The sequence below is a fragment of the Corvus moneduloides genome, chromosome 1 (genome assembly GCF_009650955.1).
Source record: "Corvus moneduloides isolate bCorMon1 chromosome 1, bCorMon1.pri, whole genome shotgun sequence".
In the NCBI taxonomy this organism is placed as follows: Eukaryota; Metazoa; Chordata; class Aves; order Passeriformes; family Corvidae; genus Corvus; species Corvus moneduloides.
Genome location: NC_045476.1, coordinates 140,193,275 through 140,218,057, shown reverse-complemented (window position 1 = coordinate 140,218,057; position 24,783 = coordinate 140,193,275). Strand labels below are relative to the sequence as shown.

At 39.4% G+C, this 24,783-nt stretch overlaps 1 protein-coding gene across 2 annotated transcripts; it reads left to right on the top strand.

The window, feature by feature from the left end:
* On the top strand, positions 1-24,160 carry PIP4P2 (phosphatidylinositol-4,5-bisphosphate 4-phosphatase 2). Of its 2 annotated transcripts, none has more exons than XM_032129034.1 (7): positions 1-219; positions 6,096-6,244; positions 7,646-7,752; positions 9,468-9,591; positions 15,384-15,436; positions 21,343-21,433; positions 22,560-24,160. In XM_032129034.1, the coding sequence occupies exons 1-7, from the start codon at positions 114-116 to the stop codon at positions 22,701-22,703; spliced, it is 774 nt and encodes a 257-aa protein (XP_031984925.1). In that variant the 5' UTR covers positions 1-113; the 3' UTR covers positions 22,704-24,160. The 2 variants fall into 2 exon arrangements, with proteins under 2 accessions (XP_031984925.1, XP_031984933.1); XM_032129042.1 differs by lacking the exon at positions 1-219 and adding an exon at positions 2,807-2,952.
* The last annotated feature ends 623 nt before the right edge of the window (positions 24,161-24,783 follow it).

Here is a 24,783-nt window from a genome sequence, read left to right as displayed (position 1 = left end):
CTCATTCATTCCCAGCCCCTTCCTCTGCGCTCCTTCCCCTTCCCCGGCGCCGCCGGCCCGGCCGCCTCCCAGCCCCGCGCCCGGCAGCGGGCAGGGCCCTCCGCGCCGCAGCCATGGCCGCCGAGGGGGTGGACGAGCGCTCCCCGCTGCTCTCCGCGCCCGGCTCCGGCAGTGTCACCCCGACCGCGCCGCCCTACCTGCCGGACAGCAGCCCCCGAGGTAAGGCGGCTGCCGGCCCCCCGGCGCCGTGCCGGGCCGGCGGGGCGGGGGGGTGGCCCTGGCGCTGTGGCTGTGGCTGGCGGGGGACGCGGCGCCTCCGCCCGGGGGCGGCGATGCGCGGCTCCCCCCGCCTCGGCCGGGGGCGGCGGGGCCGGGCCGGAGGCCGCCGGCGGGGGAGCCCCCGCCCCGCCCGGCGCCGGTGGGGAACAACAGGTAACGCCGCTCCGTGCCGGGTGCAGGCCGTGCTCCCCGCCGCGCTCCGGCCTGAGCGGCTCAGGAGGAAAAATAGAAGAAATTAAAATAATTGTTTGCAGGGGCAGAACAAGCCCGAACCGGTCTGCTTATTATAACTCGCTCGCATGCCGCAGCTTGCATGGTAATTGTTGGACTTGGGTTTCCCCATTAATTAGGAGCAGGATTAAGTGGAAGATCCGGAGCGGAGAGCCGCTCAGATGGGCACAGGCAGCTGCGGGAGGGGCACAGCGCAGGAGCTCAGCGGAGCCCAGCGCGCAGGTCGCCATCGCCGGTGGCCATCGCAGCGTCACTGCCCAGAGGTGCCCAGGTGTGGTCAGCGCCTGTCCTGGCAGTCGCATTGAAATAACGAAGGGACTCAGTGCAATGTGGTAGCTGAAGTCCAAAACCACCACGATGTCCTTGCAAACGCGTTTCAAGGCCATAGCTGGTTTTGGCTTTATTTTTAAAGCAAGTCCGATACTGCGGTTACAAATCTGTAGTCTTGGCATAATTATATGGTATTATCTTTCTTGCATAGATTTAGGAAAAATCATCTTGTTGATCAATACTCACTGATTTAATAAGTAGGTGAAAAAAAATTACTCAGAAAATATAAATTAGGATGTTATCAAAGTACATTAGTAGGGTTTTTTTTTCCCTTGGTTTTTTTTCAGTTAACCGTTTTAGAGGAGAAACTGAGGTGTGGAGAAAGCTGAAGGAATGAAGACTAAATAAGATTAGAGTAGCTTTGCCAGCAGTACCCTTTAAAATGTCAGATTACAGTTCTTATCTCAATAGCTCCAGTGTGTTGGTCCTTTCTTAATAATTTCTATTAACTGTATAGATTCATGACATGCATGTAACTCGAATGAGTGAGCATCTGTCTGTTCTGAATAATATTTGAACTCGTGGAAAGCTAGTCCTTTTTGTCTTGATGTGAAAATGTATTTCGGTTAGGCCTGTAGTTTGTGTTGATTGTTTACTTTGATTTGAACTGGACAAAGGAATATTGGCCTAAAAAATAGCAGAGGTTGGAGGCTTTAGTTTTTATTTGGGGCTTATTTGCAATCAATTTGTATAGTATTGGCATCATCCCCTAAGTGAAAAAAAAATAAATCCATATACCCACCTTAGCTTACATTCTGGTGTTTGATGTTTTTATTCTTAGTGATCCTTATACTGTAACCATTACTTTTGCATACATTTCAATCTTTTTCTTTCTTGTACTTTTTTTTAAGCCTTTATAAATTTAAAAATAATGAAAATGCATTAGATTAGTGACTCTTGTTTGAACCCAGGATAAAACTCATGACCTGGAAACAAGCTGGACTCTAAATGCCCGTTTCAGTTGGTAGCTCATTGTCCTCCTGTGTCTTCAATGGGCATCTGTTACTTGTGATAACTGGTTGGGCACTTACGATGGGGTGTGGTGCTTGAGATAAATGGCTTGCTCTCAAAAGTGAGGAGGAACCAACACAGAGCTTTCTTAAATGTTGAATATCTCTTGTTTGATGGGTCCATGAGCAAACATACTAGGTAGCACTTCAGAACTACTCTGATCAGAATTTTCCAGAGCTGTGACATAGGCCCAGTAGCTGTACTTCCCTTGCTCCGTCAGCTTTCCTTAGTGAAAAGATCTGTGGAAGCTAAACATCCTTTTTAGCTAACTGGCAGTCTTTATCTCTCTCCCTAGCACAAGGCTAGACTTTGAGGGAAGAAGCATTCTTGTGGAAAAATTTGGTTTGTTTCCAAAGCAAACTCCTTCTGCAGAGCTTCCTTGATTAACATCACCTGGATAGTGTGGAGTGGCAGAGGAAGGAGGAAGCTCTTTGTGTCAAAACTACCACCTGAATGTACATTAATAGGTTTATCCCTGTAATTATCTACTGTGCCCAATATGTCACCCTGAACTTTAGGGTAGAGAGACCATAGTTTGAAGGTAGCCTTCTCTTCCCTTGAGCTGCAGCTGAGACCCAGCTGATCCTTTCCTGTGTTAACTGGTGGATGGTTGAATCCTGGTAATGGCTCAGTGTTTGTTCTTGATGATGGAAGCAAACAAGAAAAAACGTTTTCAGTGTGGATGCAGGCCACAGTATGTAACAAACTTTTCAGAACACAAAGGGTGGGACTATCAGTTCTGTTCCCTGTAGTAAGGTGATTAGTCAGTGCTTTTTTTGTTTGTTTCTTTTAGATTTTTTTTTGCTTTATCCGGGCATTCTTAGTTCTTAACAACTTATCTCTGACATCAATCATTTAACGTTTTCCCTTACCCACCCCCTCCCAGGTAATGATAAAGAATTTTTTTTTTAATCAAATAAAACAAACTCATTTCTGTTTGACCCAGGCAGGCTGCAAGTGGTTCTCTGTGGTTTCCACCCTTCAACTACCAAGGGAGGAAAGTGCACAAGCACCACAAGGAATTTCTCAGGTTGCAAATGGGATATCTGCCATTGCATCGCTATCCTGTGGGGGTGAGGAGGAAGTCAGATGTACTGCATGGTAGGGCACTTTGCTAATCTTGCTGAACTAATTGCTGTTAGGTTTTTTTGGTTTGGTTTTTTTGTTGTTGTTTTGTTGGGTTTTTTCCCATTGTTGTTTTTGTGGGAGTTTTTTTTGGTTTGGATTTTTTTGTTGTTGTTTTTTTAAGAAAAATTGATAATACAGCTGTACACTGGTGTGTCAGCAGAAGGGAATTCAGTATCTCATTAAATCTCTCCTGGTGTGTATGTGAAGCTTGCCTACCACCCAGTCATGTCCAACATGACAGACCTTTATGAACTGGTTTTAGATATTATAGTTAGCCTGAAATTCAAGCTGTCCAAAAAAAAAAAAAAGTCACACTAAAAAAAAGGTATGCTAATGTGCTTTGAAACCTTTTTATTAAGGGGTAATGACCAGCTAACTCTGACACAATGTCTTTATTTTCCTTTTCGTCATCTCCCACCCCTCACCCTCCCCCAATATACTCTTCTTTACATTTAATTTTGGTGGCTTTTGCTGGTTTGTTTTTTGGAGCTCTTCAAAATGCATGTTTTCTTTAAGCATGAAGGTTGCAGTGCCAAGATACCTCATGCTTTTCTGCTCCATAGCAAATGTTATTTGCTGCAGCACGGCTCTGAAAAGCAGCCATTATTCGCTTGCTATCTGATATTTGCTGAGCCAGCAGGACAGGAACAGCGAGGCTGCTTACCTGGAAGCCAAGCAGCTCCAGTATGAGGCTGGAGAAGTGGCTGGCACTGTGTGTAGGGGCTCACGCACCTCAGTTAACCAGCTTTCAAACTCCTAGGAGTTATCACTCGGAAATAGGGTATAGAAAATTATAAATGTCTAGAAGGTATGGTTGTCAATTTTTGAAGTGTTCCAGGATCGTGGAAAGCTGAAATGCTGGCGGCTGTGTGTTTCTTCACTTTCTGGTACCCTTAAAGATACTGTTTGCCTTAGTACAGCTACCCTGTTCCCAGCTCACAGAATTGAGGAAGTCACACTTTATATGGAGAGGACGAAGTCAAGAACTTTTGTAAAACAATTGTTGCTTTTCAGAAAAGCAACCTTCAAGCTGGGAGCGAACTGTCGAGGTGTCTTGACAGAGAGTTTGGTATTTAGCCTTTTGAACATGCCTTTTGTTTTCTGGCTGCCTGTTCCCCTAGCCAGAAAGCGTCAGCTGCTCACTGCAGGAGCAGTTAAGCAGCCTGCTGACTGCCAAAACCCCCTTGCAGCAGCCTTGACTTTGCCATTGTGGTTAAGACACTGCTGTCCCCATCATCCAAGTCTCTAACCTGGTTTCTGGAGTGCTCTAGTAGGCTTGAGCTTGTTTCTACCAAAATGTGTGGGTTGGGATTTTGTCTTGTGTGCATTTGTTTTTTAATGTCTTGTAATGTCCCATGTCCTGCATGTGGCAGCCTTACTTAAAATAGGGTATCACAGTACTGCAAAATACTGTTACTTAATTTTTTTTTTTTCTGGATGCTGCATTTTTTCAGAATGTATTTCCTCAGAAGAAATAACAGTACTGCTACCTGATAATTTGCTTTGAAACTGTAACCAGTGTATCAGAGCTGACGTGTGAAGTTGACTTACTCAAGAAATGGAGCATCAGTTTGTGTCATGAATTCAGAACTGCATTGCTGCATATAAGTTAATTTTGTTTCTGATCTGAAATAATTCAAGTATATTGGATGTGATTCTGAGACTCTCAAGGTATTCATCTTTTTCCTGCTCCCTCTGTGAGTTAAAAATCAAGCACAGGTCTGGGTCATATGTAGACCAAGTAGCAAAGAGAGATAGAGCATGATGGACAGCAATGCTGCTTCAAAGGTGTGTGATGACTTTTGGATCTGAAGGGCAGACAGGGTTTCTTGTATCCCTCCAGCTTATGACATTCACTTCAAGACAGAGTGAAGGAGTGGGTGAGTGCTTTCTTACAGGCTTAAATTTAATACTCGGGCTTGTCAGCTTTGATAACAGCCTGTGATTTCCCTCACCACCCTCCAGCAGATACTGCTCTGCTCAATGCTGTTGGTAAACGGGGAGTAGGCTGATCTCTCACTGCTTCTCTGAAGAGTTTGTTAGCTGCTTGGATGTAATTTTTAAAAAACGTATTGAAGCCCAAGGCTGCAGAGCATTTCAAACTACTAGTATTTAAAAGGGTAAATATGAACTACTGAATATGCCTGTTCTTTATTTGCTTACCTGAAAAGCCCTGAACTTCTTGATGAAATAAAAGTCAGTGCTATTATATGCCAAAGAATTGTGGTGATAAGCTTGTGAGAGATCACTGTGTTGATTTTCATTCCATGGCTTCTTAAGCCTCAGAGGACCTTCAGTGTTTGCTCCCTGTTTTTTTGTGGGCTCAAGACTGACAAAGCTGGAGCCTGAAATCTGCTCTTCCATGGAGGCCTGAGGCCACTAAAGCCTTCCTTGTGTTAGCCTCTCCAAAGTAGCTAAATACCTTCTTGTGCATTGGTACTTTGGCTCCTGGTATCTGAAACCCTTAAAAGCAGAAACTTGGAGACTTTGGGTTTTTTTCTCAAGGCAGCATAAATTTGCTGTTGTTGTACTCAAAAAGGAAGCATTTCATGCCGCTTCCTATCCGACACCTGTTTTCTTAACAGAACTTTTCTGTGTTTTTACCTGTAGTATTTGCTAAGATACAATAAACACTTGTTTGTATTTCAGTCTTTTTAGATATTTGTGAACACTGTTTATGACTCTGCCTACCTGTGTCTTGTTTTATTTTCTGGGGTCTTTTTCTTCAAAAGCCAGTCTCTGGTTGCTACTAATCTGTAGTAGGTTTGGGGGTTTTTAGTGTTTTTTCTCTGTGTATTCTCTAAAGACTGCAAAAAGTTGATGTGAAAATAAAGCTACACAGATAAGTGTTGTTGGATCCACATTTCTGGGGTGATTTACTGTGTGTTTATGTTGCTGGTTTGCTTTACCTACAGCTGTGGGTGATGCTTGGCTACACAGAAGTTGTGGAGAAGGGGCAAGCAAACTTAGGTTTGTTCTGTGTTTAGTATAAACACTGAATTTTGGGGTGTGTGGGTTTTTTCCTTTTTTGAGGCTGTGACTGCTAGAGATGATATTTGCTGGAAGTGTTTTAGGATCCTCTGGTTTTTCAGCTGAGATTTCCTTGTCTCTTGCAGCAGAGCTTCCTCCTCCGTACACTGCCATTGCAAGCCCAGATGCCAGCGGTGTTCCTGTGATAAACTGCCGTGTGTGCCAGTCACTGATCAATTTGGATGGCAAGCTGCACCAACATGTGGTTAAGTGCACGGTCTGCAATGAAGCTACGGTAAAACGGATTTTTAGCATTTTTCTTTTTGTGGGGGTAGAATGCATGTCCTCAGCTGGACAGGGCGGGTCCCTTCCTGCTATCCCTAGGGAAAAGGACAGTCAGCCCAGCTGACTGCCAGTGTGGCTGGCATGCAAGCTCGAGGCATATTGGCACAAGGATGGTCATAAGCAGTTAGAATAAATGTTCACGCAGTCGAGCTGGCTGTGCAGGATGTCTCCTTCCAAGGAGGACCAAAAGCAAAGATGTCATTTCAGTAATTACTCTTCTGTAAAGAAGGATGAAATTGGTTTTGATGGGATGAAGAGAAATGCAGAATTGAGTTATTCTGAGAGTGGGAGAAGCAAAGTAACTAACCTGCACCTCTGCCTGGATGAATGCCTTTCTCCTGAACTACTATTCAGTCACTTGGTTAGCTTGTAACAGACCACAATAAAACAACTTTGAAATGTTTGAGTCCTAGGTTCTTTTCCAGTGAACACAGACCTATTTGTTTGTTTTCCTCTTAACGGAAGTCTTCACTCTTTGGCCTCCTGCTTCTAATTTTTTTTTTCTCCTCCTGTCAGTTTTAGTTTTGGGATGTGATACTGCAGTGCTCCACAGCTACTGCAAGCATTTGTATGAAAAACACTGGATTAGATTTATTATATGGATTTATTATATATTTATTATATGAAAAGAACTGTAAATTATGTCCAGAAAACAAGAAACCTTGAAACTGCAGGAAATTTTTTTTCCACTTAAAAGTGAGAGTAGAGAACCTGCCAGTGATAGTCACTTTCCTGTCCCATATATAATGTTTCAAGCCAAACAAAGCATTGTGCACCTTTTGATTTGCTGTATGAAAGGGACATTGAAACTTGACTCCCAGATTGGAGAAGGATAATTTCAGTACAGTTTAAAACAAGATTGCAGTTCAGTGATGCCTACATATTCTCTTAGTGACCAAGAAACAGACTGTGATCCTTTCACTGTTGAATAAAGCCATTGTACCAGGCAAGAAAGGTTGTTTGGTGTTTTGACTGGTTTTGGGTGGTTGTGGTTTGGGGTTTTTTTTTAATTTTTTTTTTAATATATCACTATTTAAGCTCACATTTAAAAAAATAACTGAACTGAAGCCTTGAATTGTCATTGCTAAAATACAGATGTTTTTTTCTGTGAGTTTGCAGAATTTGATTGTTTTAATAAGGAAATTTTCACTTCTTAAGAAACAAAACTAGAAGTTTTTTCTGTTGACTCTGAAGTTTCCTCTGTAAGAGGAAGTGTATTTCTCTGTTAGCAAGAACTTTTCACTGAAGTTGTTCTGCTTTGTCATCCTGTTATGTGGAAAAAAGTGAATTGCTATGACTTCTGATGTGTGTTCTCTGGTGGTTGTGGTTCTTTGTTTTTTCTTTTGTTTAGCCAATCAAAAACCCTCCTTCAGGGAAGAAGTATGTTAGATGTCAATGTAACTGTCTCCTTATCTGTAAGGATACATCTCGGAAAATAGGCTGTCCAAGACCAAACTGGTAAGAATAAAATACTCTCAGTGCCTTGAGATAGTTTTCTTTAAAGCAACTGTTGTCTTTGTGTTGAGTATTTAAAACTAAAAGAAGTTCAAGCCTTGGTCTCTTTACATGGACTCTTACAGAGCATTACTGAACTGCTACAGACACAGGTATTGCCAATGTCCATTTTGAATATTTTTTTTTAAGATTAACTTTAAAGAGGAAAAAGTTTCTTCTTTTAGTCTCAGATGTGTGTGTCCCATTTTAGCTACTTTGTAAGTCAAAACTAATGTAAAGAACAACAGAAGAAAATCCACTTCTTGTTTCTGTGACTTAACATTCATAATTTCTTGGAGATTTAGTTATTGTAAACACACAGGATACTCACTTTGCTAAGTTCAGAGTAGGGATTCAGAGCAAAATGGGAAACGGAGCAGTAGGTTGGCTTCAGTCCTGTTCTCCTTCTTAGTTATGCTGAGTTTTCATTCTCCTCTCAACTTTAATGTACACACTGCTTATAAAAGAAGCAATTGTGATTGCCATAGTGGTTGTTCTTACCATTGGGCTTAAGGTGTTAAAGACTCCAGAGGTAGGAGGAGTTTGATTGTAAGTGGTGCAGCTCTAAGAGAAGTGGAGAGGAAGGCTGAGCCTGCGGATGTGTGAGTGGGAGCTCTACCCCACCAAGTGCCCAAATCACCAGTCTGTTGGCTGCTCTGGTTTTGCAACATAGTTTGAGACTTGTGGCAATTACTCTTTTTCACTAATGCTCTGTTGGGGAGGACTTCAAAACATTCAAAACATTTTCTCAGAGTGCAAAAATGTTCATGGGATAGTTCAGTTATAGTATTACATGGCTGGTAACTAAACTAAATCAGAAGCTCCTTAATTTTATTAAAATAATCTCAAAAGCATACATCCAAGCTGTTTCCCTAAGATAGTCTATGTATTTGTCTTGCTAGAAACTGAACAAAATTGGTGTACTTTGAAGGAGAGAGTTGGGAGCATGCCCTAAATGGAAGACTCTGGATCGAAGGAAAGCCATTCAGAATAAAATTTTGGTTGTAGGTGGAGAGAGATTAAAAGTTAAATGTTGCTTTAATTTTCCCCTTCACTTTTTTTGTTCTAAGAAGTCTCATCCTCATTCTGTTTCTAGTTGGTTAATTTGGGTACTGTCATTTTGGACTCACAAATTGTATCATTAAATTGGAAACCCATTGAACATAAAAGCAAATACTTAGAAACTTTTAAAGTAAATTGATTGCGTTTAGTCAACCTAGGGTGGTTTTCTTTTTTAGTTTACTCAATTTGAAAGGAATCTTTACTGTGCAAAATGTGGATATGCCTCTTATATTGATGTGGTTGTTAGTAGTGTGGGAAGGAGAACTAGGTTATGGAAGATCCTTACTCTTTCTACATGTTTCACATGGGTGTGTACATTTCAGTTCTCGGGCTTGCTCAGCCTGGGTATTAAGTTTTCATTTGTCTGTCACATGCTTGCAAGTCTTTGATCTCTATAGGGTTTAGGCTTGTATGGCTGATCTTAGAGGGAAAGAGAATATTTTTAAAACTGAAAACACTTTGGAGAGAGACCAAAACTGGGTGCATCATCTGTTCAACAAGTAGATTATAGTTTAAAAGTGTAAGAATATTTGGTAGTGACTGAGCTAATTGCTTAAACGCATCGTCCTTCTCTTTTGGTAGCTTAATTACATGTGTATCTAATGTTCTCAACACAGTAGACGCATCATTACTCTTGGTCCAGTAATGCTGATTCCAGAAGAGCAGCCAGCTCAACCTGCCTTGCCAGTTCAACCAGATGGAACTAGAGTGGTGTGTGGGCACTGTGGAAATACATTCCTTGTAAGTAAAGCATCAGATTCTCCTTCTTGCCTCACCGTGCTATCCCTCAAGCTGTTTGTTGTAAGCAGTTTTAAGAGTATATTGCCTCACTGTCTGGCATTACTGAGGAACCAAAACTTCTTCTGTACTCATTGTTATGGATGTATGGCTGCATTTCGTTATCTTTATATGTGTTTCAAGAAAACCTTTAACAGTCTTTCTGTGCATGGATAGATAAAGCCCAAAGTCTGTCTTACTGGTTAGTGATGTGAGAGTGGACAGTGCTGGAAAAGGAAGCTGGGCTTCCAGGTTCTGTTGCAGCTTGTAGTGGTGGCTGTGTTCTGCAGGGGCCAAGAGAGCAGTTCTGTCATTGCTGTATGAGCCCCTGAAAGCTGTTGGTTATGGAACTTGCCATTGGCATATCTGTAGGTTGTTGGAGAACTGGGGATTTTGGTTTAAATGCGAGAGTGACAGTTTATCCCATTTTTGAAGTGGAAGGATGCACGAATACTCTTCTGCTGTTGAACTCACTGTAGCCTTCTAAATGGGCAAGGTGCTGCCACACTTGAATTTTGATTGCAGTACATAAGTAAGCTAGCTTTGGCTTCATCATCCAGCTGTGCTTGAATCTGTCAGGTTTGTGAGTTGTAGGAAATGGCTAGGTAAGGGGTACAGTTAAAGGTAACAGTCACAAGAGAGGTGGCACATTCCTGAAACAAAGGATTATAAGACTCATAAAGATCAGAGAATACTCAAGTGCATGTTGTGCAAGGAAAAAGGAAGCTTAGGGGATGCCACTCCATGTTGGCTTGTACCAGCAGAGAGAGAAGGATTCGCTTGTGATAGGCTCTGTAATGAAATAGGCTTGTGCCTTCAAGTCTTCAGGTTTATGGATCAGTGAGGTGCTTTCATGGCTTAACCCCAGCCAGCACCTCAGTACCACGCAGCTGCTTGCTCACTGCAAACACCACCCAGTCCCCCTGCCCTGGCGGTGGGGAGAACTGGAAAAAAGGTACAACTTCTGCATTGAGATAAAAACAATTTAGTGACTGAAACAAAAAGAAAAATACTGCTAATGGTGATAATAACAATAATAATAGTAATGAAAACAGAGAGAGAGGAATAAAACCCATGAGAAACAAGTGGTGCTCAATACAGTTGCTCAGTACCTGCTGGCCCAGCCGGCAATCAGCATCTCCCAGCCAACTCCCCCCAGTTTGTGTACCAAACATAATGTTCTCTGGTATGGTATAGAATATCCCTTTGGCCAGCTCAGCTGAGCTGTCTTGGCAGTGCTCTCTCTCAGCTTCTTGTGCAGCTCTTTGCTGGCAGAGCATGGGAAACTGAAAAGTCCTTGACTCAGGGTAAACACTACGTAGCAACAACTAAAACCTTAGCTTGTTACCAACATTGTTACTGAATCCAAAACAGAGCACTGTACCAGATATCAAGAAAAAAATTAGTACTCCCAGCTGAATCCAGGACAGGTGTGCTGTGATGTCTTAACTGTTGTAGTAGGTGATGAGTGCAGGGAGCAGGAGATGGCCCTTATGCTTCTTTCTTCTTTATTTTTTCCGAAGAGAAACTATGATGATGAATTTACAAGTAGTGTGCTAACAGGAAAGCAGTTAGAGAGATTCTCAAGAAACATTCTATCTACTAATTCTGCTTATATATTAAAAAATATATTATTTCTTAAAACCCTTGCTGAAGAACAGTAGTCTGAAACTGATGATAGCTGAAGCGGGTTTTCTGTTTGCCTTTTTTTTGGCTGATCTTTAAGGACTTTCACAAGCATGGGAGTTTTACTTGTCTTTATCCTCTATTTATTTGTATAAGTACAGTCCAAATTAACTTTGTAGTTTAAGCTATGAACTACTTCAGGTGAACATAAGGGAGTAAAACCAAATCCATAAAGGCTGATTTTGCCCATAACTACTAGATTATGCCTTAAAAGGCTAAGTTTTCTAGTTTGGGATTTGTGCATGTGACTTCATATCTTCTGGTTGCTTTAGGGAACTGCAACGTTTAGAACTTCGTAGTCCTATCTGCCAGGATAAGACCAATTTGTCCCTTCATAAGAAACTCTCTGAACCATTAGAAATTGGAAGCTTGCTATTTTTTTTATGCTGAGTTATCAAGAAACAAACTCTTTTTTCCTCATGTTACACAGCTTTCCCACCAATCTTTTGCTTCCACTTTTTCTGTAATTAGGTCTGAGATTCTGAAAATAAAATTTTTAGTTAAGAAAAATCAGGAAATTGCTTGGATTTGAGAATGAGCAGAGAAGCAACAAAAAAGCATTTTAGCCAGCCTGGAAACTCAGTTTCTGAGTAAGTATTTCTGCCTTTCAATAACTCCTTGTGTGAAGAAAATACGTAGTGCTGGATGCATCTCTCAGCAGCTCAGTAGGCTATCCCTTTTACTTTACTTGGCAGTTAAAAAAATAAAAAAAATAAGCAAAGCTAGAATCCCTGGGATGGAAAAGTCAAATTGTCATGTTCTGTGTTCTTTTAAGAGTATCAGCTTGTTCACCACCTTTCCAAGTTGGGTTTGTTTTGGTTTGGTTTTTTTTTTTCCATTTGAAAACATAACTGTGGGGGCTGTGCTTTGCTTGCCTCTGCATGTGGGGGGATGTTTTTCACAAATTATGAAAAGCATGCTCCTTGCTATGGAGTGCCTTAAAGTTTCTCTGTCTTAGCTGGAAGAATGGCTTAGTACTGATGTAAAATTGTAGCCAAACTATCAGTACTTCACATCTTGTTAATCAGATTTTTTTTTTTTCCCTTGGTAACCTGGTAGAAGTTCTTTCTGCGTTAAGGTTTCTACTGTTTCTGGCAGATTTGGACTTGACAAGTGGAAAAAGGGGTAGAATAGAAAAGGAGGGCAGGAGGAGGGTTTAACTGTGTTGCTAAATATGAGTTTGATCTGGTTTGGGCTGTTTTGAGAGCTTTTGGACTTGGGCTGTGAAGTTACTGTTTCTGCCAGCAGCAGGTCATTCCCTGCTGTCCCTCCCTGAGGGGCCTCTGCCTGCAGTGGTCTGTGGCTGTCAGAGGCTGAGTTGCCTTTGGAAATGGGGGACAAGGGAGGGCTGTCCCTGTGTCCTCCCCCTCTCTGCCATCTTTTTGCTACTCTCCTGTTTTCAGAGGGACCTCAAGGACTAGAAGCTAGGAGCAAGCTATGAAAGCCACAGGCTGTAGGCTGAGCACTGTGCCTTGTCACTTGTGCTTTGTCAATTTTTTTTTTTTTTTTAACTAATCAAATACAAAAATTACTTCTTATGAAATAATTGAATAGAAAACCCATTTTTTTCAGAAAACTGAGACATGTTTTAGTTTGCAGAAGTATTTTGCTTTCCCAAAAGACCAGAGGGGAGTGGAGGGGAAGCTTGTTTTGCAGAAGCAGCTGTATGTGGGACTGTGTATGTATTTATGTGCATATGTCTTTTTTTTGGTTGGTTTTTTTTTTCACTGTCTTGTGTTGAATGCACTGAGAACTATTTTAGTCTCAGAAGGAAAATATTTGACTGTTCTTCTAGTAATTCCTTTGATGGATGTCTACTTTTGTCCACAGTTGAAACACTGAAGAGCTCTGGATTCCTCATCTGTTCACCTGTGTTTCAGTATATCTAACCAGGAATTTGGGCTGTATTATTGCTTCAATTTAAAAAATCATTGTATTCTCAGCAGAGAGCTAAATTTCATGTAACTGTAACTTCTTAACAACATGAGTCAATATTGGGTACTTTAAAGCACTTTGGAATATGGGTAAAAAATGCCAGCTTAAGCATGATTTAGAGTGTACATGCACATAACCTTTCCTCACCATGCTAATATGATTTGAATTAGTGTAGTTTGAATGTCTTGTCACAATTTTGCTCTTTTTCTACACATCTGATCTGTGTAAAAGGCATCATAACAGTTACTGCTTCTGTTATTTCCATGTAACTCTCAATGAAAACAGACTATTGCTGCCTCTTTTTTCCATCAGTATTTACAGCCCAAATACCTTTGAGTAGCCATTAATAATTTAGTCTAATTATTAGAAATTTTAAAACCCTGGAAAGATTGTTAATGAGTAACTAAAGAAATGCAGTTGCCTACACTGTGATATAGAAGTGAAACTGGTGTATGGAAGTGAAGTTGAATTACAAATAGATAAAATATAGATCCTGGAATTAGACTCCCTTTTATTTCTGGAACTGCAGTTTAAAAAGCTGAAATAACTGCTCTGGTGAGGCCTCTCTCCATCCCCAGTACTGACAACTGCATCTTATCCCACTTTCACTGTGTAGAACTAAGGGAAATTGAGTAGGTTTTTGAAAGGGATGCAGAAAAATACTTAACTTGCTCCTCTGCCAGGAATGTGGAAGTAGAATTAATGCTCTTAAAATGCTTTGCTTGGATGGGGAGTATTACAGAAGTTTTATTAAGGAATAAAATAAAACTCTGCTAAATCAGTTTGGTCAAGTTTTGTAAGCAAATAATACCAGTTACATAGCTGTTCTGTAAATGTGTAAATGGATATTTCAGAACAAGGAAAAAAAAGATGGATTTCTTTTTAGTGGACATTTATCCCCAAGTAAATAAAACTGAGGGAGATGTTCAAGAGGTAGGAAAATGCTCTATGAATACCACGGTTTGAAACCTTGCTCACAGCAAAATCTCTTCATACTGACAAGGCATGAGAAGACACATGTTTCTTTACTCATAAAATCATAACTTTCTTCTCAGCTTTTAAGTGGTGCTTGCTGTAGGTTGGTGCTGCTTTCCTTCCATGCAAGGATGGGCTCTGATTTTGATTTGTGGTTGTAGCAGTTATAACACTGTTCACTTCAGCAGGCCAGCTTTCAGATTTCTCATGGAGATAAGACAGGTCCTAATGGAGGCATTGGTGATCTGCACTGTGGCTTCTTCCCCTGCTATTAACTTGCAGTGTGACTTCTGCATAAATCCAGAAGGGAGAGGAGACAAAAACTGTAGTTCACCAAAAAAACTTCCAACTAACCTCCAGTTGAGAAAGGCAACAGAAGAGAGCTGCAGTTACAAAATAACTGCTTACAAGGAGAAGAAAAATAACCTTACTCATTTGATCAAGACAAGCGTGTTTAAAATGCTTGTTTAATACTAAGGTTATCACAGAATGAAATTTAACAGAACCTGTTGTTTTTAAGTGAGTATATCACTGTGTATCCCCTGGTTGAGTTAGTTCCAGGCATTGCTTTCACTAAGGCTATTTCCCACATAGGTTTTAGTCTGAGCATGGAAGGTGGTGACCATGGACAATTTTACATATCACCTTTTGAGCAGTTGTGTAAAGTAGCCAATAGTGCTATTTCCTTGATATAATACGTGATACCTGCATTCTAAAATGTTCTTTAACTAATCTTTCTGTGCACCCATAACTTAGTTTTCATAAATGATGCAAGGGTTGGGAAAAGATTGGAAAATACTTCTATCTGTAATTGTGCCAAAGAAAACACACTTATTTTGATTCAGGGTATATTCGTAGTCTTTAAGTAAGATAAGAAAACCTATTAATATTATAATGTTGCCCATACTATGCCTGTGGATGCAACCACATTACATCAAGAAAATTCTATAATACTAAGGCAAGTCATGGGAAATGTTCACATGGGAATACCAATCTGATGTTTCCACTGATGAAAGGGCATCCTATTTCTAGAATAAAACAAGAAACAAGTCAAAGAAAGTCTGAGAAGCAAAATATTTTCATAGTGACATTTGACATTAAGTGCACAACCGTTTTCTCAGGTCAGTTTTTTCAACCTTTTTCTTTTTTTCTTTTTACAGTGGATGGAACTGAGGTTTAACACACTAGCAAAATGCCCACACTGCAAAAAAATGTAAGTTCTCTGAAGGCAAGGTTATACAAATTACTGTGAAGCAGCCAGTGTTTCTTCTGTAAAGGTCTTTGGAGTAAAATGCATTGACTGTGCTGATTGTTTTTTCATGTTTATCTGAAGTTCAAGGCTAAAGCAGATCTTGTGTGCACGTGAATTCTCCATTCTTTGTGTAGAAATCAATAACTCTGACAAATCCAACCTGCATTTATGAAAATGCTCTGATTGAATTGACAGCGGCAAATATAAGTAGCTAACTATAGACAAGAATGGGTTGCTAAAATTAACATTTTATGTCCTTGAAATTTTACCTCTTCATACACCAGTAATCAGATGTCATCTTTAAAGGTAGAACTTGAATTGTTTTATTGTAAAAGGAGGAAAGGAAGTAATCTTGTCTTAATTTGAAAGAGGGTTTACTGATACTATAAACTCAACAACTAACTTGTATTAAGCATCTTAATGCATTAGCTTGTTTAATGTTTATGAATTACTGTGGAATAACTGGTCTATTCATTTGTTATTACTTCAACAAGAACAAGAAAAATTAGAATACAAGATCTATAAGAGTCTTTTTGGTTTTGGTTGGTTTTTTTTCTCCTTTTGCGTATTTGTTTGACCTCTCTTATCTGAGCTCAGGAATTCTTAATTTGAATTGTTGCACTACTAACATACTTTAAATTTGTATGGAATCTCAGCCACAGGATGTGAAATAAGACATAAATACTACTTCAGAGACTTTCATGTCCTGCTGATTTATTTAAATATTTGTCTTCCTTTGACAGTCAAGTGTGACTTCCAGTTAAAGGTGCAAATGTGTTTTCCACTGGGAACGGAGAACCTCAGCTGCGTTGCATGTTGTAGGAAAACTAGTAGGTCCCTTAGGAAGCAGAAGGCTTAGGATAAATGTACTGTAGGTGTGGGCATGGCCTGGCCTTCAACACTGGTTGAAGTCTTTTTGTTGGAGTATTTGATAGAGAAGTCAGTCTAGTGCTGTGTTTAACCTCAGCGGTGTAACCAACCCGGTGTGGAGTTGTGGATATGTGCTAATTTCCTTAGGGTAAATAAACTCAGTCTTGAGGAGATGCTGCTTTGCAGGGGTGTTTGTACTGGCACATTAAGTCCGTTCAGTCCTTGGGGAGGGGTTGGAGTTTTGCTGTTTGGTTTAAAGCTAATTGCAACTGTGTTTTACATTTTATGTCAGCCTTGTTAGCTGACCTTGGCTTTTCTCTTGACTCTCCTTAGGTCAGTATTATTTGTTGTTTAACCTTAAACACCAAAACAAACAGTAAAAACCAAACAAAAGAAATCAACCCCAACAATAGCAGCAGCAAAATAAACCATGCTCCAAGCAACAGTTAAAAGTCACAGCATGTGATCTTTTGGTCTGTCTTCTGTTGATTAATGTTGCTTCTGATTTAAATTCCAGCCGAACTTAAAGGTTTTCATGGTATTTTCTTCCATAGAGTGCAAAGCATGCTATCTGTATGTAGGAAAGCGGGAGCCTCTCTGCAGTGCAATTTGTGATAATTACAGCTTGCATGGCAGCTGTATTGCAGAAGGCAAAACAAATTTTAACAAGTGGGCAAGTCTGTCCTTGGGCTGAGGATGCAAACTGTGGAATATTGTAATTTAGCTTTGAATGAGTTGCTTGGTGCTTTCCCACACTTGATATGTGATGGCTGGGAGTTCTGCACTTCCAGCAGCATAGACATTTCTAATACATGGATTTAGGGCACAGCACAGGTGAGACAGAACTTTGAGTCATGATGATGGAATAAATAACTGTGGTGACCTGCTTTCTATCAGGACTTTGTCAGAGGTCATCATAGCCAAGTAGTTAGAAGGGAATGTAGGGTTTCATCTTATTAATGCAAAACTTCTTTCATGAGTAGCTGAGTAGCCAAATGTAGAACTGTTCATTCCTTCTGTTGGTTCAGTTGATGATTGTCACTGAAAAAAGGATAGTGTAGATTAAGGCAAAGGGTACCTTGAATCACTGCAACAGCAAGCTTTTCAAGGAGACATCGGCGGAGACTTGTAGATTCTCAAGTATTTTTCATAATTTTGTTTCAAATGTTTTTAAAAGTGCAGTGAATCTCTGCAAATTGTTTACGACCTTCCATTTGGTTGATGGGTACTAGATCTTTATATTAAAAATGCCTTCTAAAACTGCAGGAGAGATCAGAAGTTATTACATGAAAAGGTTAATAATGAAACAGTGTTCAGGGAGAAATAAAGCCATCATGCCTCATGGTACTTAAACCTCTCATATCTGAATGTAGGGGGAAATAGGATCTTGTTTGTTTTTAATCCCATCTATGTGCTACCATTGCGATACAACTTTGTTTTGTGACACGCTTGTTTTGTCTTGCAAAATAACTTGGGAAATGTAGGAAATTAATTGTAGATGTAGAGATGTAGAGAATTAAGTCCTTATTTGGTAAATGACCAAATCTCTTTGGAAGTGGCCTATAAACCTGTCCTGTCTGTATAGGTAAATTGTTTGCAGACGCCTAACTGATGCGTAGTGGCTCTGCCTGACACAGGCCCTTCCTTGCATGTTACCCACTGCATTGGGAAACCAAATGTAGCTAATGAGGAAATTGTCATGATACAGTTTTATTTTATAGTGACACCTGGGAATGGGGGAGAAACTGTTTCTTTTTGCTGATTTAGTGTTTTTCTGTATTTTGAAATACCAGATGTTTTTCAGCTTGTTTTCCAAGAGTGAGAGATTTAGAGAAAGCTTCCAGTATTTTTCTCATTTAATGGTGGAGAAGAAGCAGGAAGTGGTTTTTTGTTTGCTGTTCTCTTTCTCAAGATGTATGTTAAATCATCTAGAAAATTCAGGATCATGAATTCAGTTACTAGAAAGAGAATTGAATGGTACAAGTTATTATTTCAGAATGTCAAAAATACATATTTTTTTCTTTTAGAACCTATCTCTTTTACTTTTTAAGGTCTTCTAAAACTATGAACCTGAATGAATTTATAACACCTTTGCCCCATAAAGGACTTCTAGGAAAGAGAGAGATGTTGGAACCCCATCAATACTTTGGAGGCTAATTTCAACAGTGCTATTCAGCTTCAAAATATTAGCATTTTAATTTTCCTCTTAAAAACCTTCTTAAAAGCACGTCTGAAATCCTGGTCATAATTCCTATTATTTGGAGCACAAGAGACCCAGCATTCCTTCCTGTGCTACTTCTTTTGTAGCCTTTGTCCCGTGTGGCGATTTTCCCCTCTTCTAATTACTATCCGATGCTTTATTGGATGTGGTATCTTTTATATCTGCTGCTGCTGCTGCTGCCCAAAGGTCTGGCAGGTGCCTTTGCTTCCTCAGCAGCAGCTCAGGAAGAAGGAACTGCTGCTTTCTAGATAGCTCTGTAGAGAGTTCCCTCGTATTCCCACAATGGAACTAATTGGTTGCTTCTGTGATATGAAAAAGTTCTTTTGATCCCATTTTTAATATTGCCAGATGTGCTTGTCAAAGTTGTCACAGTTGGTAGGTTTTTGGGGTAGAGTTTCAGCTTTCTTTATTCTAAGTTAGTTTGGGGTTTTTATTTGTAATTTGGGGTGGGTAGAGGGAAGCTTCACTATCTAGAGTGGGCTGGTGGCTAGTATCACTGTTGGGAGGTGATGGAAAAATGAATTATGATTTATTGGAACTCCTAGGTCTGTTATGTGACTGTATAAACTTTAATATCTTTATTTAATCATTGCTTTCTGTGGAAAGAGAAAGGCAGCTAAATTGAGACATTCTTAACATTTCCATTTTGTGGTATTTGAGTGGATGGTTTCTCCCCCAGCCTTTTTTACTGGATAGGAGGAGACACAGCTTGAGAGAAATATGGATGGAAAATACACATAGCACCTGCAATGTTATGATTACAAAAACAAAACTGTAAGTCAGATCTGAAACTGAAAGTCTCTTTCCCAGAATGAGCTTTGTCTCTGCGTGCAATACACAGCACAGTAAATATCATGTATGTTTTAGGTGTATTGAACACAACACTTTTACCAGCTTATCTTATGGGTATCCAGCTCTGTAATAGAATTAACTTTGAGTACATAGCCATGAAATCCTGCAGAGGAGTAACCTAAGGTCACTCTGGCAAGCTCAGTCTCTTCCCTTTTCCCCTTTTGTAAAACTACTATTTGGTTTTATTATTTTTAACTCATGTAACTTGGAATTGAACAACATATCCCTTTTCTGGAATGGCTGTAGAGTGGCTTTTGAGGGAGTGTGTGGAGGTGTGAGAGGGTAAGATACCATTATTTGCCCAAGTGGGAATTCTCTTACCCTAATCATACCCCAAGCACCCTCCAGTGTCCCATTTCACTGTGTATTGTGAGGTTTTGCTAAGGAAGTCATTTCCCCATGGAAGCTAATGAGCAGTACTGTTTTGGGGACTTTTCCAGCTCCTCTGAAAATGGCTTGTGAGTAGTTACTTTATTCAACTCTTGCCTTGAAAGATGAAGCTCTGTGTGTTAGCTTGAGGACTGTGGTGGTGTTTGTTTGTTGTTTTTTTTTTTTTTTTTTTTCTTGGAACATTTTAGAAATTCCTTGTAAAGAAATAATGTTGAAGTAAAGCTGCTTAAAGAAATCTATTTGAAGGCTTTCTAAGACAAATGCTTAAAAAATTTTAGTCACATGCTAAGCGTATGAGGCCTTGCTATGTGGTTAATTAACTGGAGCCAGAAATTTGGTCAGTCATATGACACATGTACTACTTCAATAATTTAGCCATACTTTCTTCTATTATGCATTTATCTTGAATATGTTGAACTATCTTGAGGTGAAAACAACTTTCTCTTGCATCCTTAAACACAGAGTGAAAGCATTACACTATTTCCAAAGGTGCGTTGATCTCCCAGAAAGGTCTGAAGTACTTAACTAATGATAGCATGCTTCAAAGCACCTCTAAGATAGGTAATACATGTTTTATAAAAGCACTTCTGCCTCTCTAGTCCTTTTAACTGTGTTTCAGTGGACTTAAATCATGTTCCTATTTCCTTCATTAGTAAGCTGTATGTGATTGCAAATGTGTGACTGAAGATGTATTTGCTAAACAATGCTGAGCTTCTGGAATAATTTTCCTAACCTGTAGTAAATAATGTAATGTTTTATTTGCATTTTATATTCTGTTTGAGTGAAGCATTGTAATAGCTTGATGCAGCAGGTAGAGACAGAGCTGTCTGTCCTGGAGTTCATAGCCTAGATGATGAGTGACAGAACTTCCAGGGGATTTATTTACCTTGGTTGTCAGAAGTGATTTGTGCAGCTCATGTAAATTGTAGTAGAACTCAGAAAAAAATTGGAAAGTAAGAAGAACTTGTCATGTTCTTCAAGTTGCTAATACTGACTTAACGGCATGAAGAATTTCAGTATTTGGAGATGTTGAACATGGAAAAAAATTACATGTCTGTGACTAAAATGATTTGTATTTATCTTCAGAGCAGTTTAGCCACTGAACAGTACTGAATATCCAGGAAATGGATAGTGAAGGTTGTTATTAATGACATGTAGGGGTGGTAGAAGTTATTTTCAGTTTCTTAGATGCGGTGAAGTATTGAAGCCATATGCTGATGTACTAAAAGTCAAAAGCTTGTTTTTCAACCAACATGGAAGCTGAAAAGCAAACTTGAGCTTTGCCATCCAAAGGCTATCCAAGACAATTACTGGGGCGCACTGTGGGTACAGAAGGTAGGCACTCAAACTGTGGGTGTGGCACCATTCTCTTTCTTGTAAGCACCTAGATTTTTAGGTACTAGATAATCACTGATAGTTCCCCTTTAAAATAGTTACTGTTGATGGTAGGGGTGGTTTTTGTGGTGTTTGTTATCTGTTTGGTTTGGAATTTTTTGTTTGCTTTTAATTTACAATACCATTTATTTTCTAACAGTTCTTCTGTTGGAAGTGCGCTGCCACGGAGGCGCTGCTGTGCATATATCACAATTGGAATGATATGCATCTTCATTGGTGTTGGATTAACTGTGAGTGATGTCCCATGATAAACTTGCAACTGTGTGCAGGGGTGTCCATGTTCAAAGGAGCTCTCTTAGTTGACCAGCTATTCTTTCCCCAGCATTTGCGTAAAACTTCCTAAATTGATGTGGTTTTTGTCATATCTATTAAAACTGTGGACTTAATCATCTGAGTTAGCCAGAAAAATGTAATTTTTTTTGTAAAAAAAAGGTATTCTGACACTTCGAGAATCTCTTCTTTCTGATGTTAAATTTGACTCTTCATCTCTAAAAACTGCAGTTTTATGAAAAATGGTTCACTTCACTGTAGAAATACTGGAACATCTTGCTCTTGCTAGAGCTCTCAAAACTTCCAGGTTTCCAGAAATACATGTTGCTGTATAGCCAGAAATATAAGTTCCACTGCAGTGAATGGGATTCCAAGTGCTAAAATATGTGTGTCTTTGTAATTTGTACAAGCTGTAAGGAGTAAAACCAGTTAATAAGCTATTTACAAATTAAAAGGCTCACCTTGTAGTTACTCTGTTATGTGGAAAGCTATCTGGCTTACCAGTATCTCATATGGGTTACTAGAGCCAACTTTCTACCTGGGAATCCCAGAAAAGTTCATGCAAGGAAATACGTCCAGTGAATTCATAGGTGTAATTCTCATTATGCCTCTAACTTGCATTTTAACTTGAGTAATTGTTTATGTGTGAGCCTAAATGAGTTATGAAGGATTTTCCAGGTTCTCTAATAGAAAAAAAACAGCCAGAAATAAAAACAGTGAGAGACAGATTTATTTTCCTTTTTTTAATGACCTTACTGAATTTGAAAATTATTTGAAAACATTTCTCCATGAGGTTTGTCCAGAGGCTTGTGTAGCCTCCATCCTTGGAGTTACTTGGGGTCTAACTGGGTTAAAATCCACCCTAGAGTTGACCCTGCTTTGACTGGGGAGTTGGCACTAGAAGGTCTCCTGATCTCCCTTTCAAGCTCAATTATCCTGTGGTTATGTAAAATTAAGCCAATAAAATACCCAATTTACCCTTATCAGAGTTGAAAAGGTGCTGAAATGCTTCTCCTTAATATAACTTGTTCTTCCCTGAAAAACAGATAGTGCTGTACGTTTGACACTACTCTTTTCTCTTTTTAGGTCGGTACACAAGATTTCGCCAGGCGATTTCACGCAACATATGTTTCTTGGGCTGTTGCTTATCTCTTAGGTTTAATCTGCCTCATTCGAGCCTGCTACTGGGGAGCCATTAAAGTCAGCTATCCAGAGCACAGTTTTGCATAGAGAAATTGTTAGATTATAGATGAACATCTAGTAGTTCTGGATATTACATCTTGGACACTTTTAAACCTTTCCTGTAAGGATTCCATTCTGTTCAAAGTAGTTTAAAGACTGGGGGTCTCTAAGAACAAATGTTCATTGCACTACATAATATGCAAATAGTTTGTTTTGCTGCTAGATTCCCTAGCTCTGAATACTAAAGCTGTGTTTACATGTTCATAACTCTGTCTTTATAGGCGTTGAATTTTATTTCAACAGACAGTATTAAGTTTTACATTTCCTTTGTCATGTTAAAATCTGTCTGCCATTTTTCTAGATGATCGTAAGAATTCAAAAGCAAGAGTGTTTATAAGTGTTTCTACAGTAGCTTCACATTTGTACTTAACATTTTAACTAAAACTATATTCAAGTGGCTTGCTTTAAAACCTAAGCAATAAGCATTTTGCTTGAACTGCTTTACTGCATCTTTTGCCTAAGATCATAGTGACCTTATTCAGGAAATGAAAGTCGTGCGTGTTTAAAAGACTGACACTGTTGCTAGAGAGACATTTGTAAACACTGTATGCTTGGAGATTTTCAGGTAGAGAGATGCTATTTTGATAGCCTAGTTAAATTTCCATTTATCCAGGATTGGATTTCAGTTAGGATAAATGCTTTCTCCTCAAGGATCCTGGGACTGAGGTTTTGGTTTGTTCTGTTTTTTTGTTGTTTTGGTTTTTTTTTTTTTTTAAACTGGCAAATCCTAAAAGCCATGCTCGGATTATGGAACTTAACTCTGGTTATTCTTACAAGTTCCTTTACAGGGTCTAAGGGAAGCATTTCATATGACTTGGTTTGTAATACTTCAGTGTCATGTAGATGACAATAAGATGGTGATGGGTTGCCTCTTACTTTCCTCTGATGGCATCAGATTTTCCCTGCTTGGGAGAGTTATGACACTGGTCACTGCAAAGGGAGACACTGTAAATTCTCATTAACTGCTGTAATAAGGAAATGAGTAAACTATTACTTGGACCATTCCATCAAAGTACATCTTGTCAATTTAGCACTGACTTGCCAAGAGAATACGGAAACAGAAAGTTTTTTCTAATGATGTATTCACAAAGGATTGAGGGACCAGTTCTTGCACTGCCCATCTTTATAATTTTAAGCAAGTTTTTGCTAAATTCAGAAGGAATGTCCTGAGTGATTTAGACAACTGTAGTAATTTAGATATTGGGGTCAGATGGGTAAATTAATATGGATGTTTCAGGGATACATGTAATTTAAATTATCTATGTTCCTGCTAAGTCAAAATGATATTTGGGTAAGGATTTTGGAGCACAATAAATGTAAATGATCAAACTGTAAATGATCTGTCTTTGTATGATGCTAAATGTATAAAAGCAGTAGCTCAGGATTACAATGTACCTTTTACAAATAAACTAATAAAGAAATAAAGATTATTATTCACACTTAAATATATTTTGTTATTTATATGTAAAAAAAAAAAGCATAAGTGGATGAATTTCCTAGTATGATACAGCAACCACAAAGGTATTGTACACCAAAGGTGAGCTCTGCATTTCTACCAAATGGCAGCCTCAGGAATATAAGAGGGCAATAATAAGTTGCTATTAGCTTGATGTTTTAGGAAGAATGAGGAAGTAAATAAGGGATGAAATCACTGTTGGGATTATATATTCTTTAGTCAATGGCTTATTGATGGATTAATATACTCCCTTCTTTTCCTAGTGCTTTTTACATTCCTTTACTGTTGGAATTTGCTGTAATCACTATTCATTTGAACCTATGAATACTCTTTCTGCTACTTTGTGTTTCAAAGTATTGCCTGCGCTCCACATTGTGAAATGAAGTAGGCTGGGGCTGTACAGAAAATCATCCACTGCTTTTGTAACTTCAGTGAGGGTGTCAGTGGGAGGGGTCTGGGTATAATGTTATTTTAATGAATCAAAGGAATTAGTACTTTTCTCCCCTGCATTAAACTGTACTTTATTTCCTGTCTTGTGTTTCTCCTTTTTCATCTCAATCGTGTCCAGCAGAAAGGATGATACATGGACAAAGTAACTTATTTCTTCTGGAA

What these genes read in the sequence shown, in the direction of transcription:
- PIP4P2 (XM_032129034.1), top strand. Translation starts at nt 114, where the DNA reads ATGGCCGCCGAGGGGGTGGACGAGCGCTCCCCGCTGCTCTCCGCGCCC. An exon ending in GCCGGACAGCAGCCCCCGAG is followed by an intron (nt 220 to 6,095) that starts GTAAGGCGGCTG and finishes TGTCTCTTGCAG; the next exon opens with CAGAGCTTCCTCCTCCGTAC. An exon ending in TCATTGGTGTTGGATTAACT is followed by an intron (nt 21,434 to 22,559) that starts GTGAGTGATGTC and finishes TTCTCTTTTTAG; the next exon opens with GTCGGTACACAAGATTTCGC.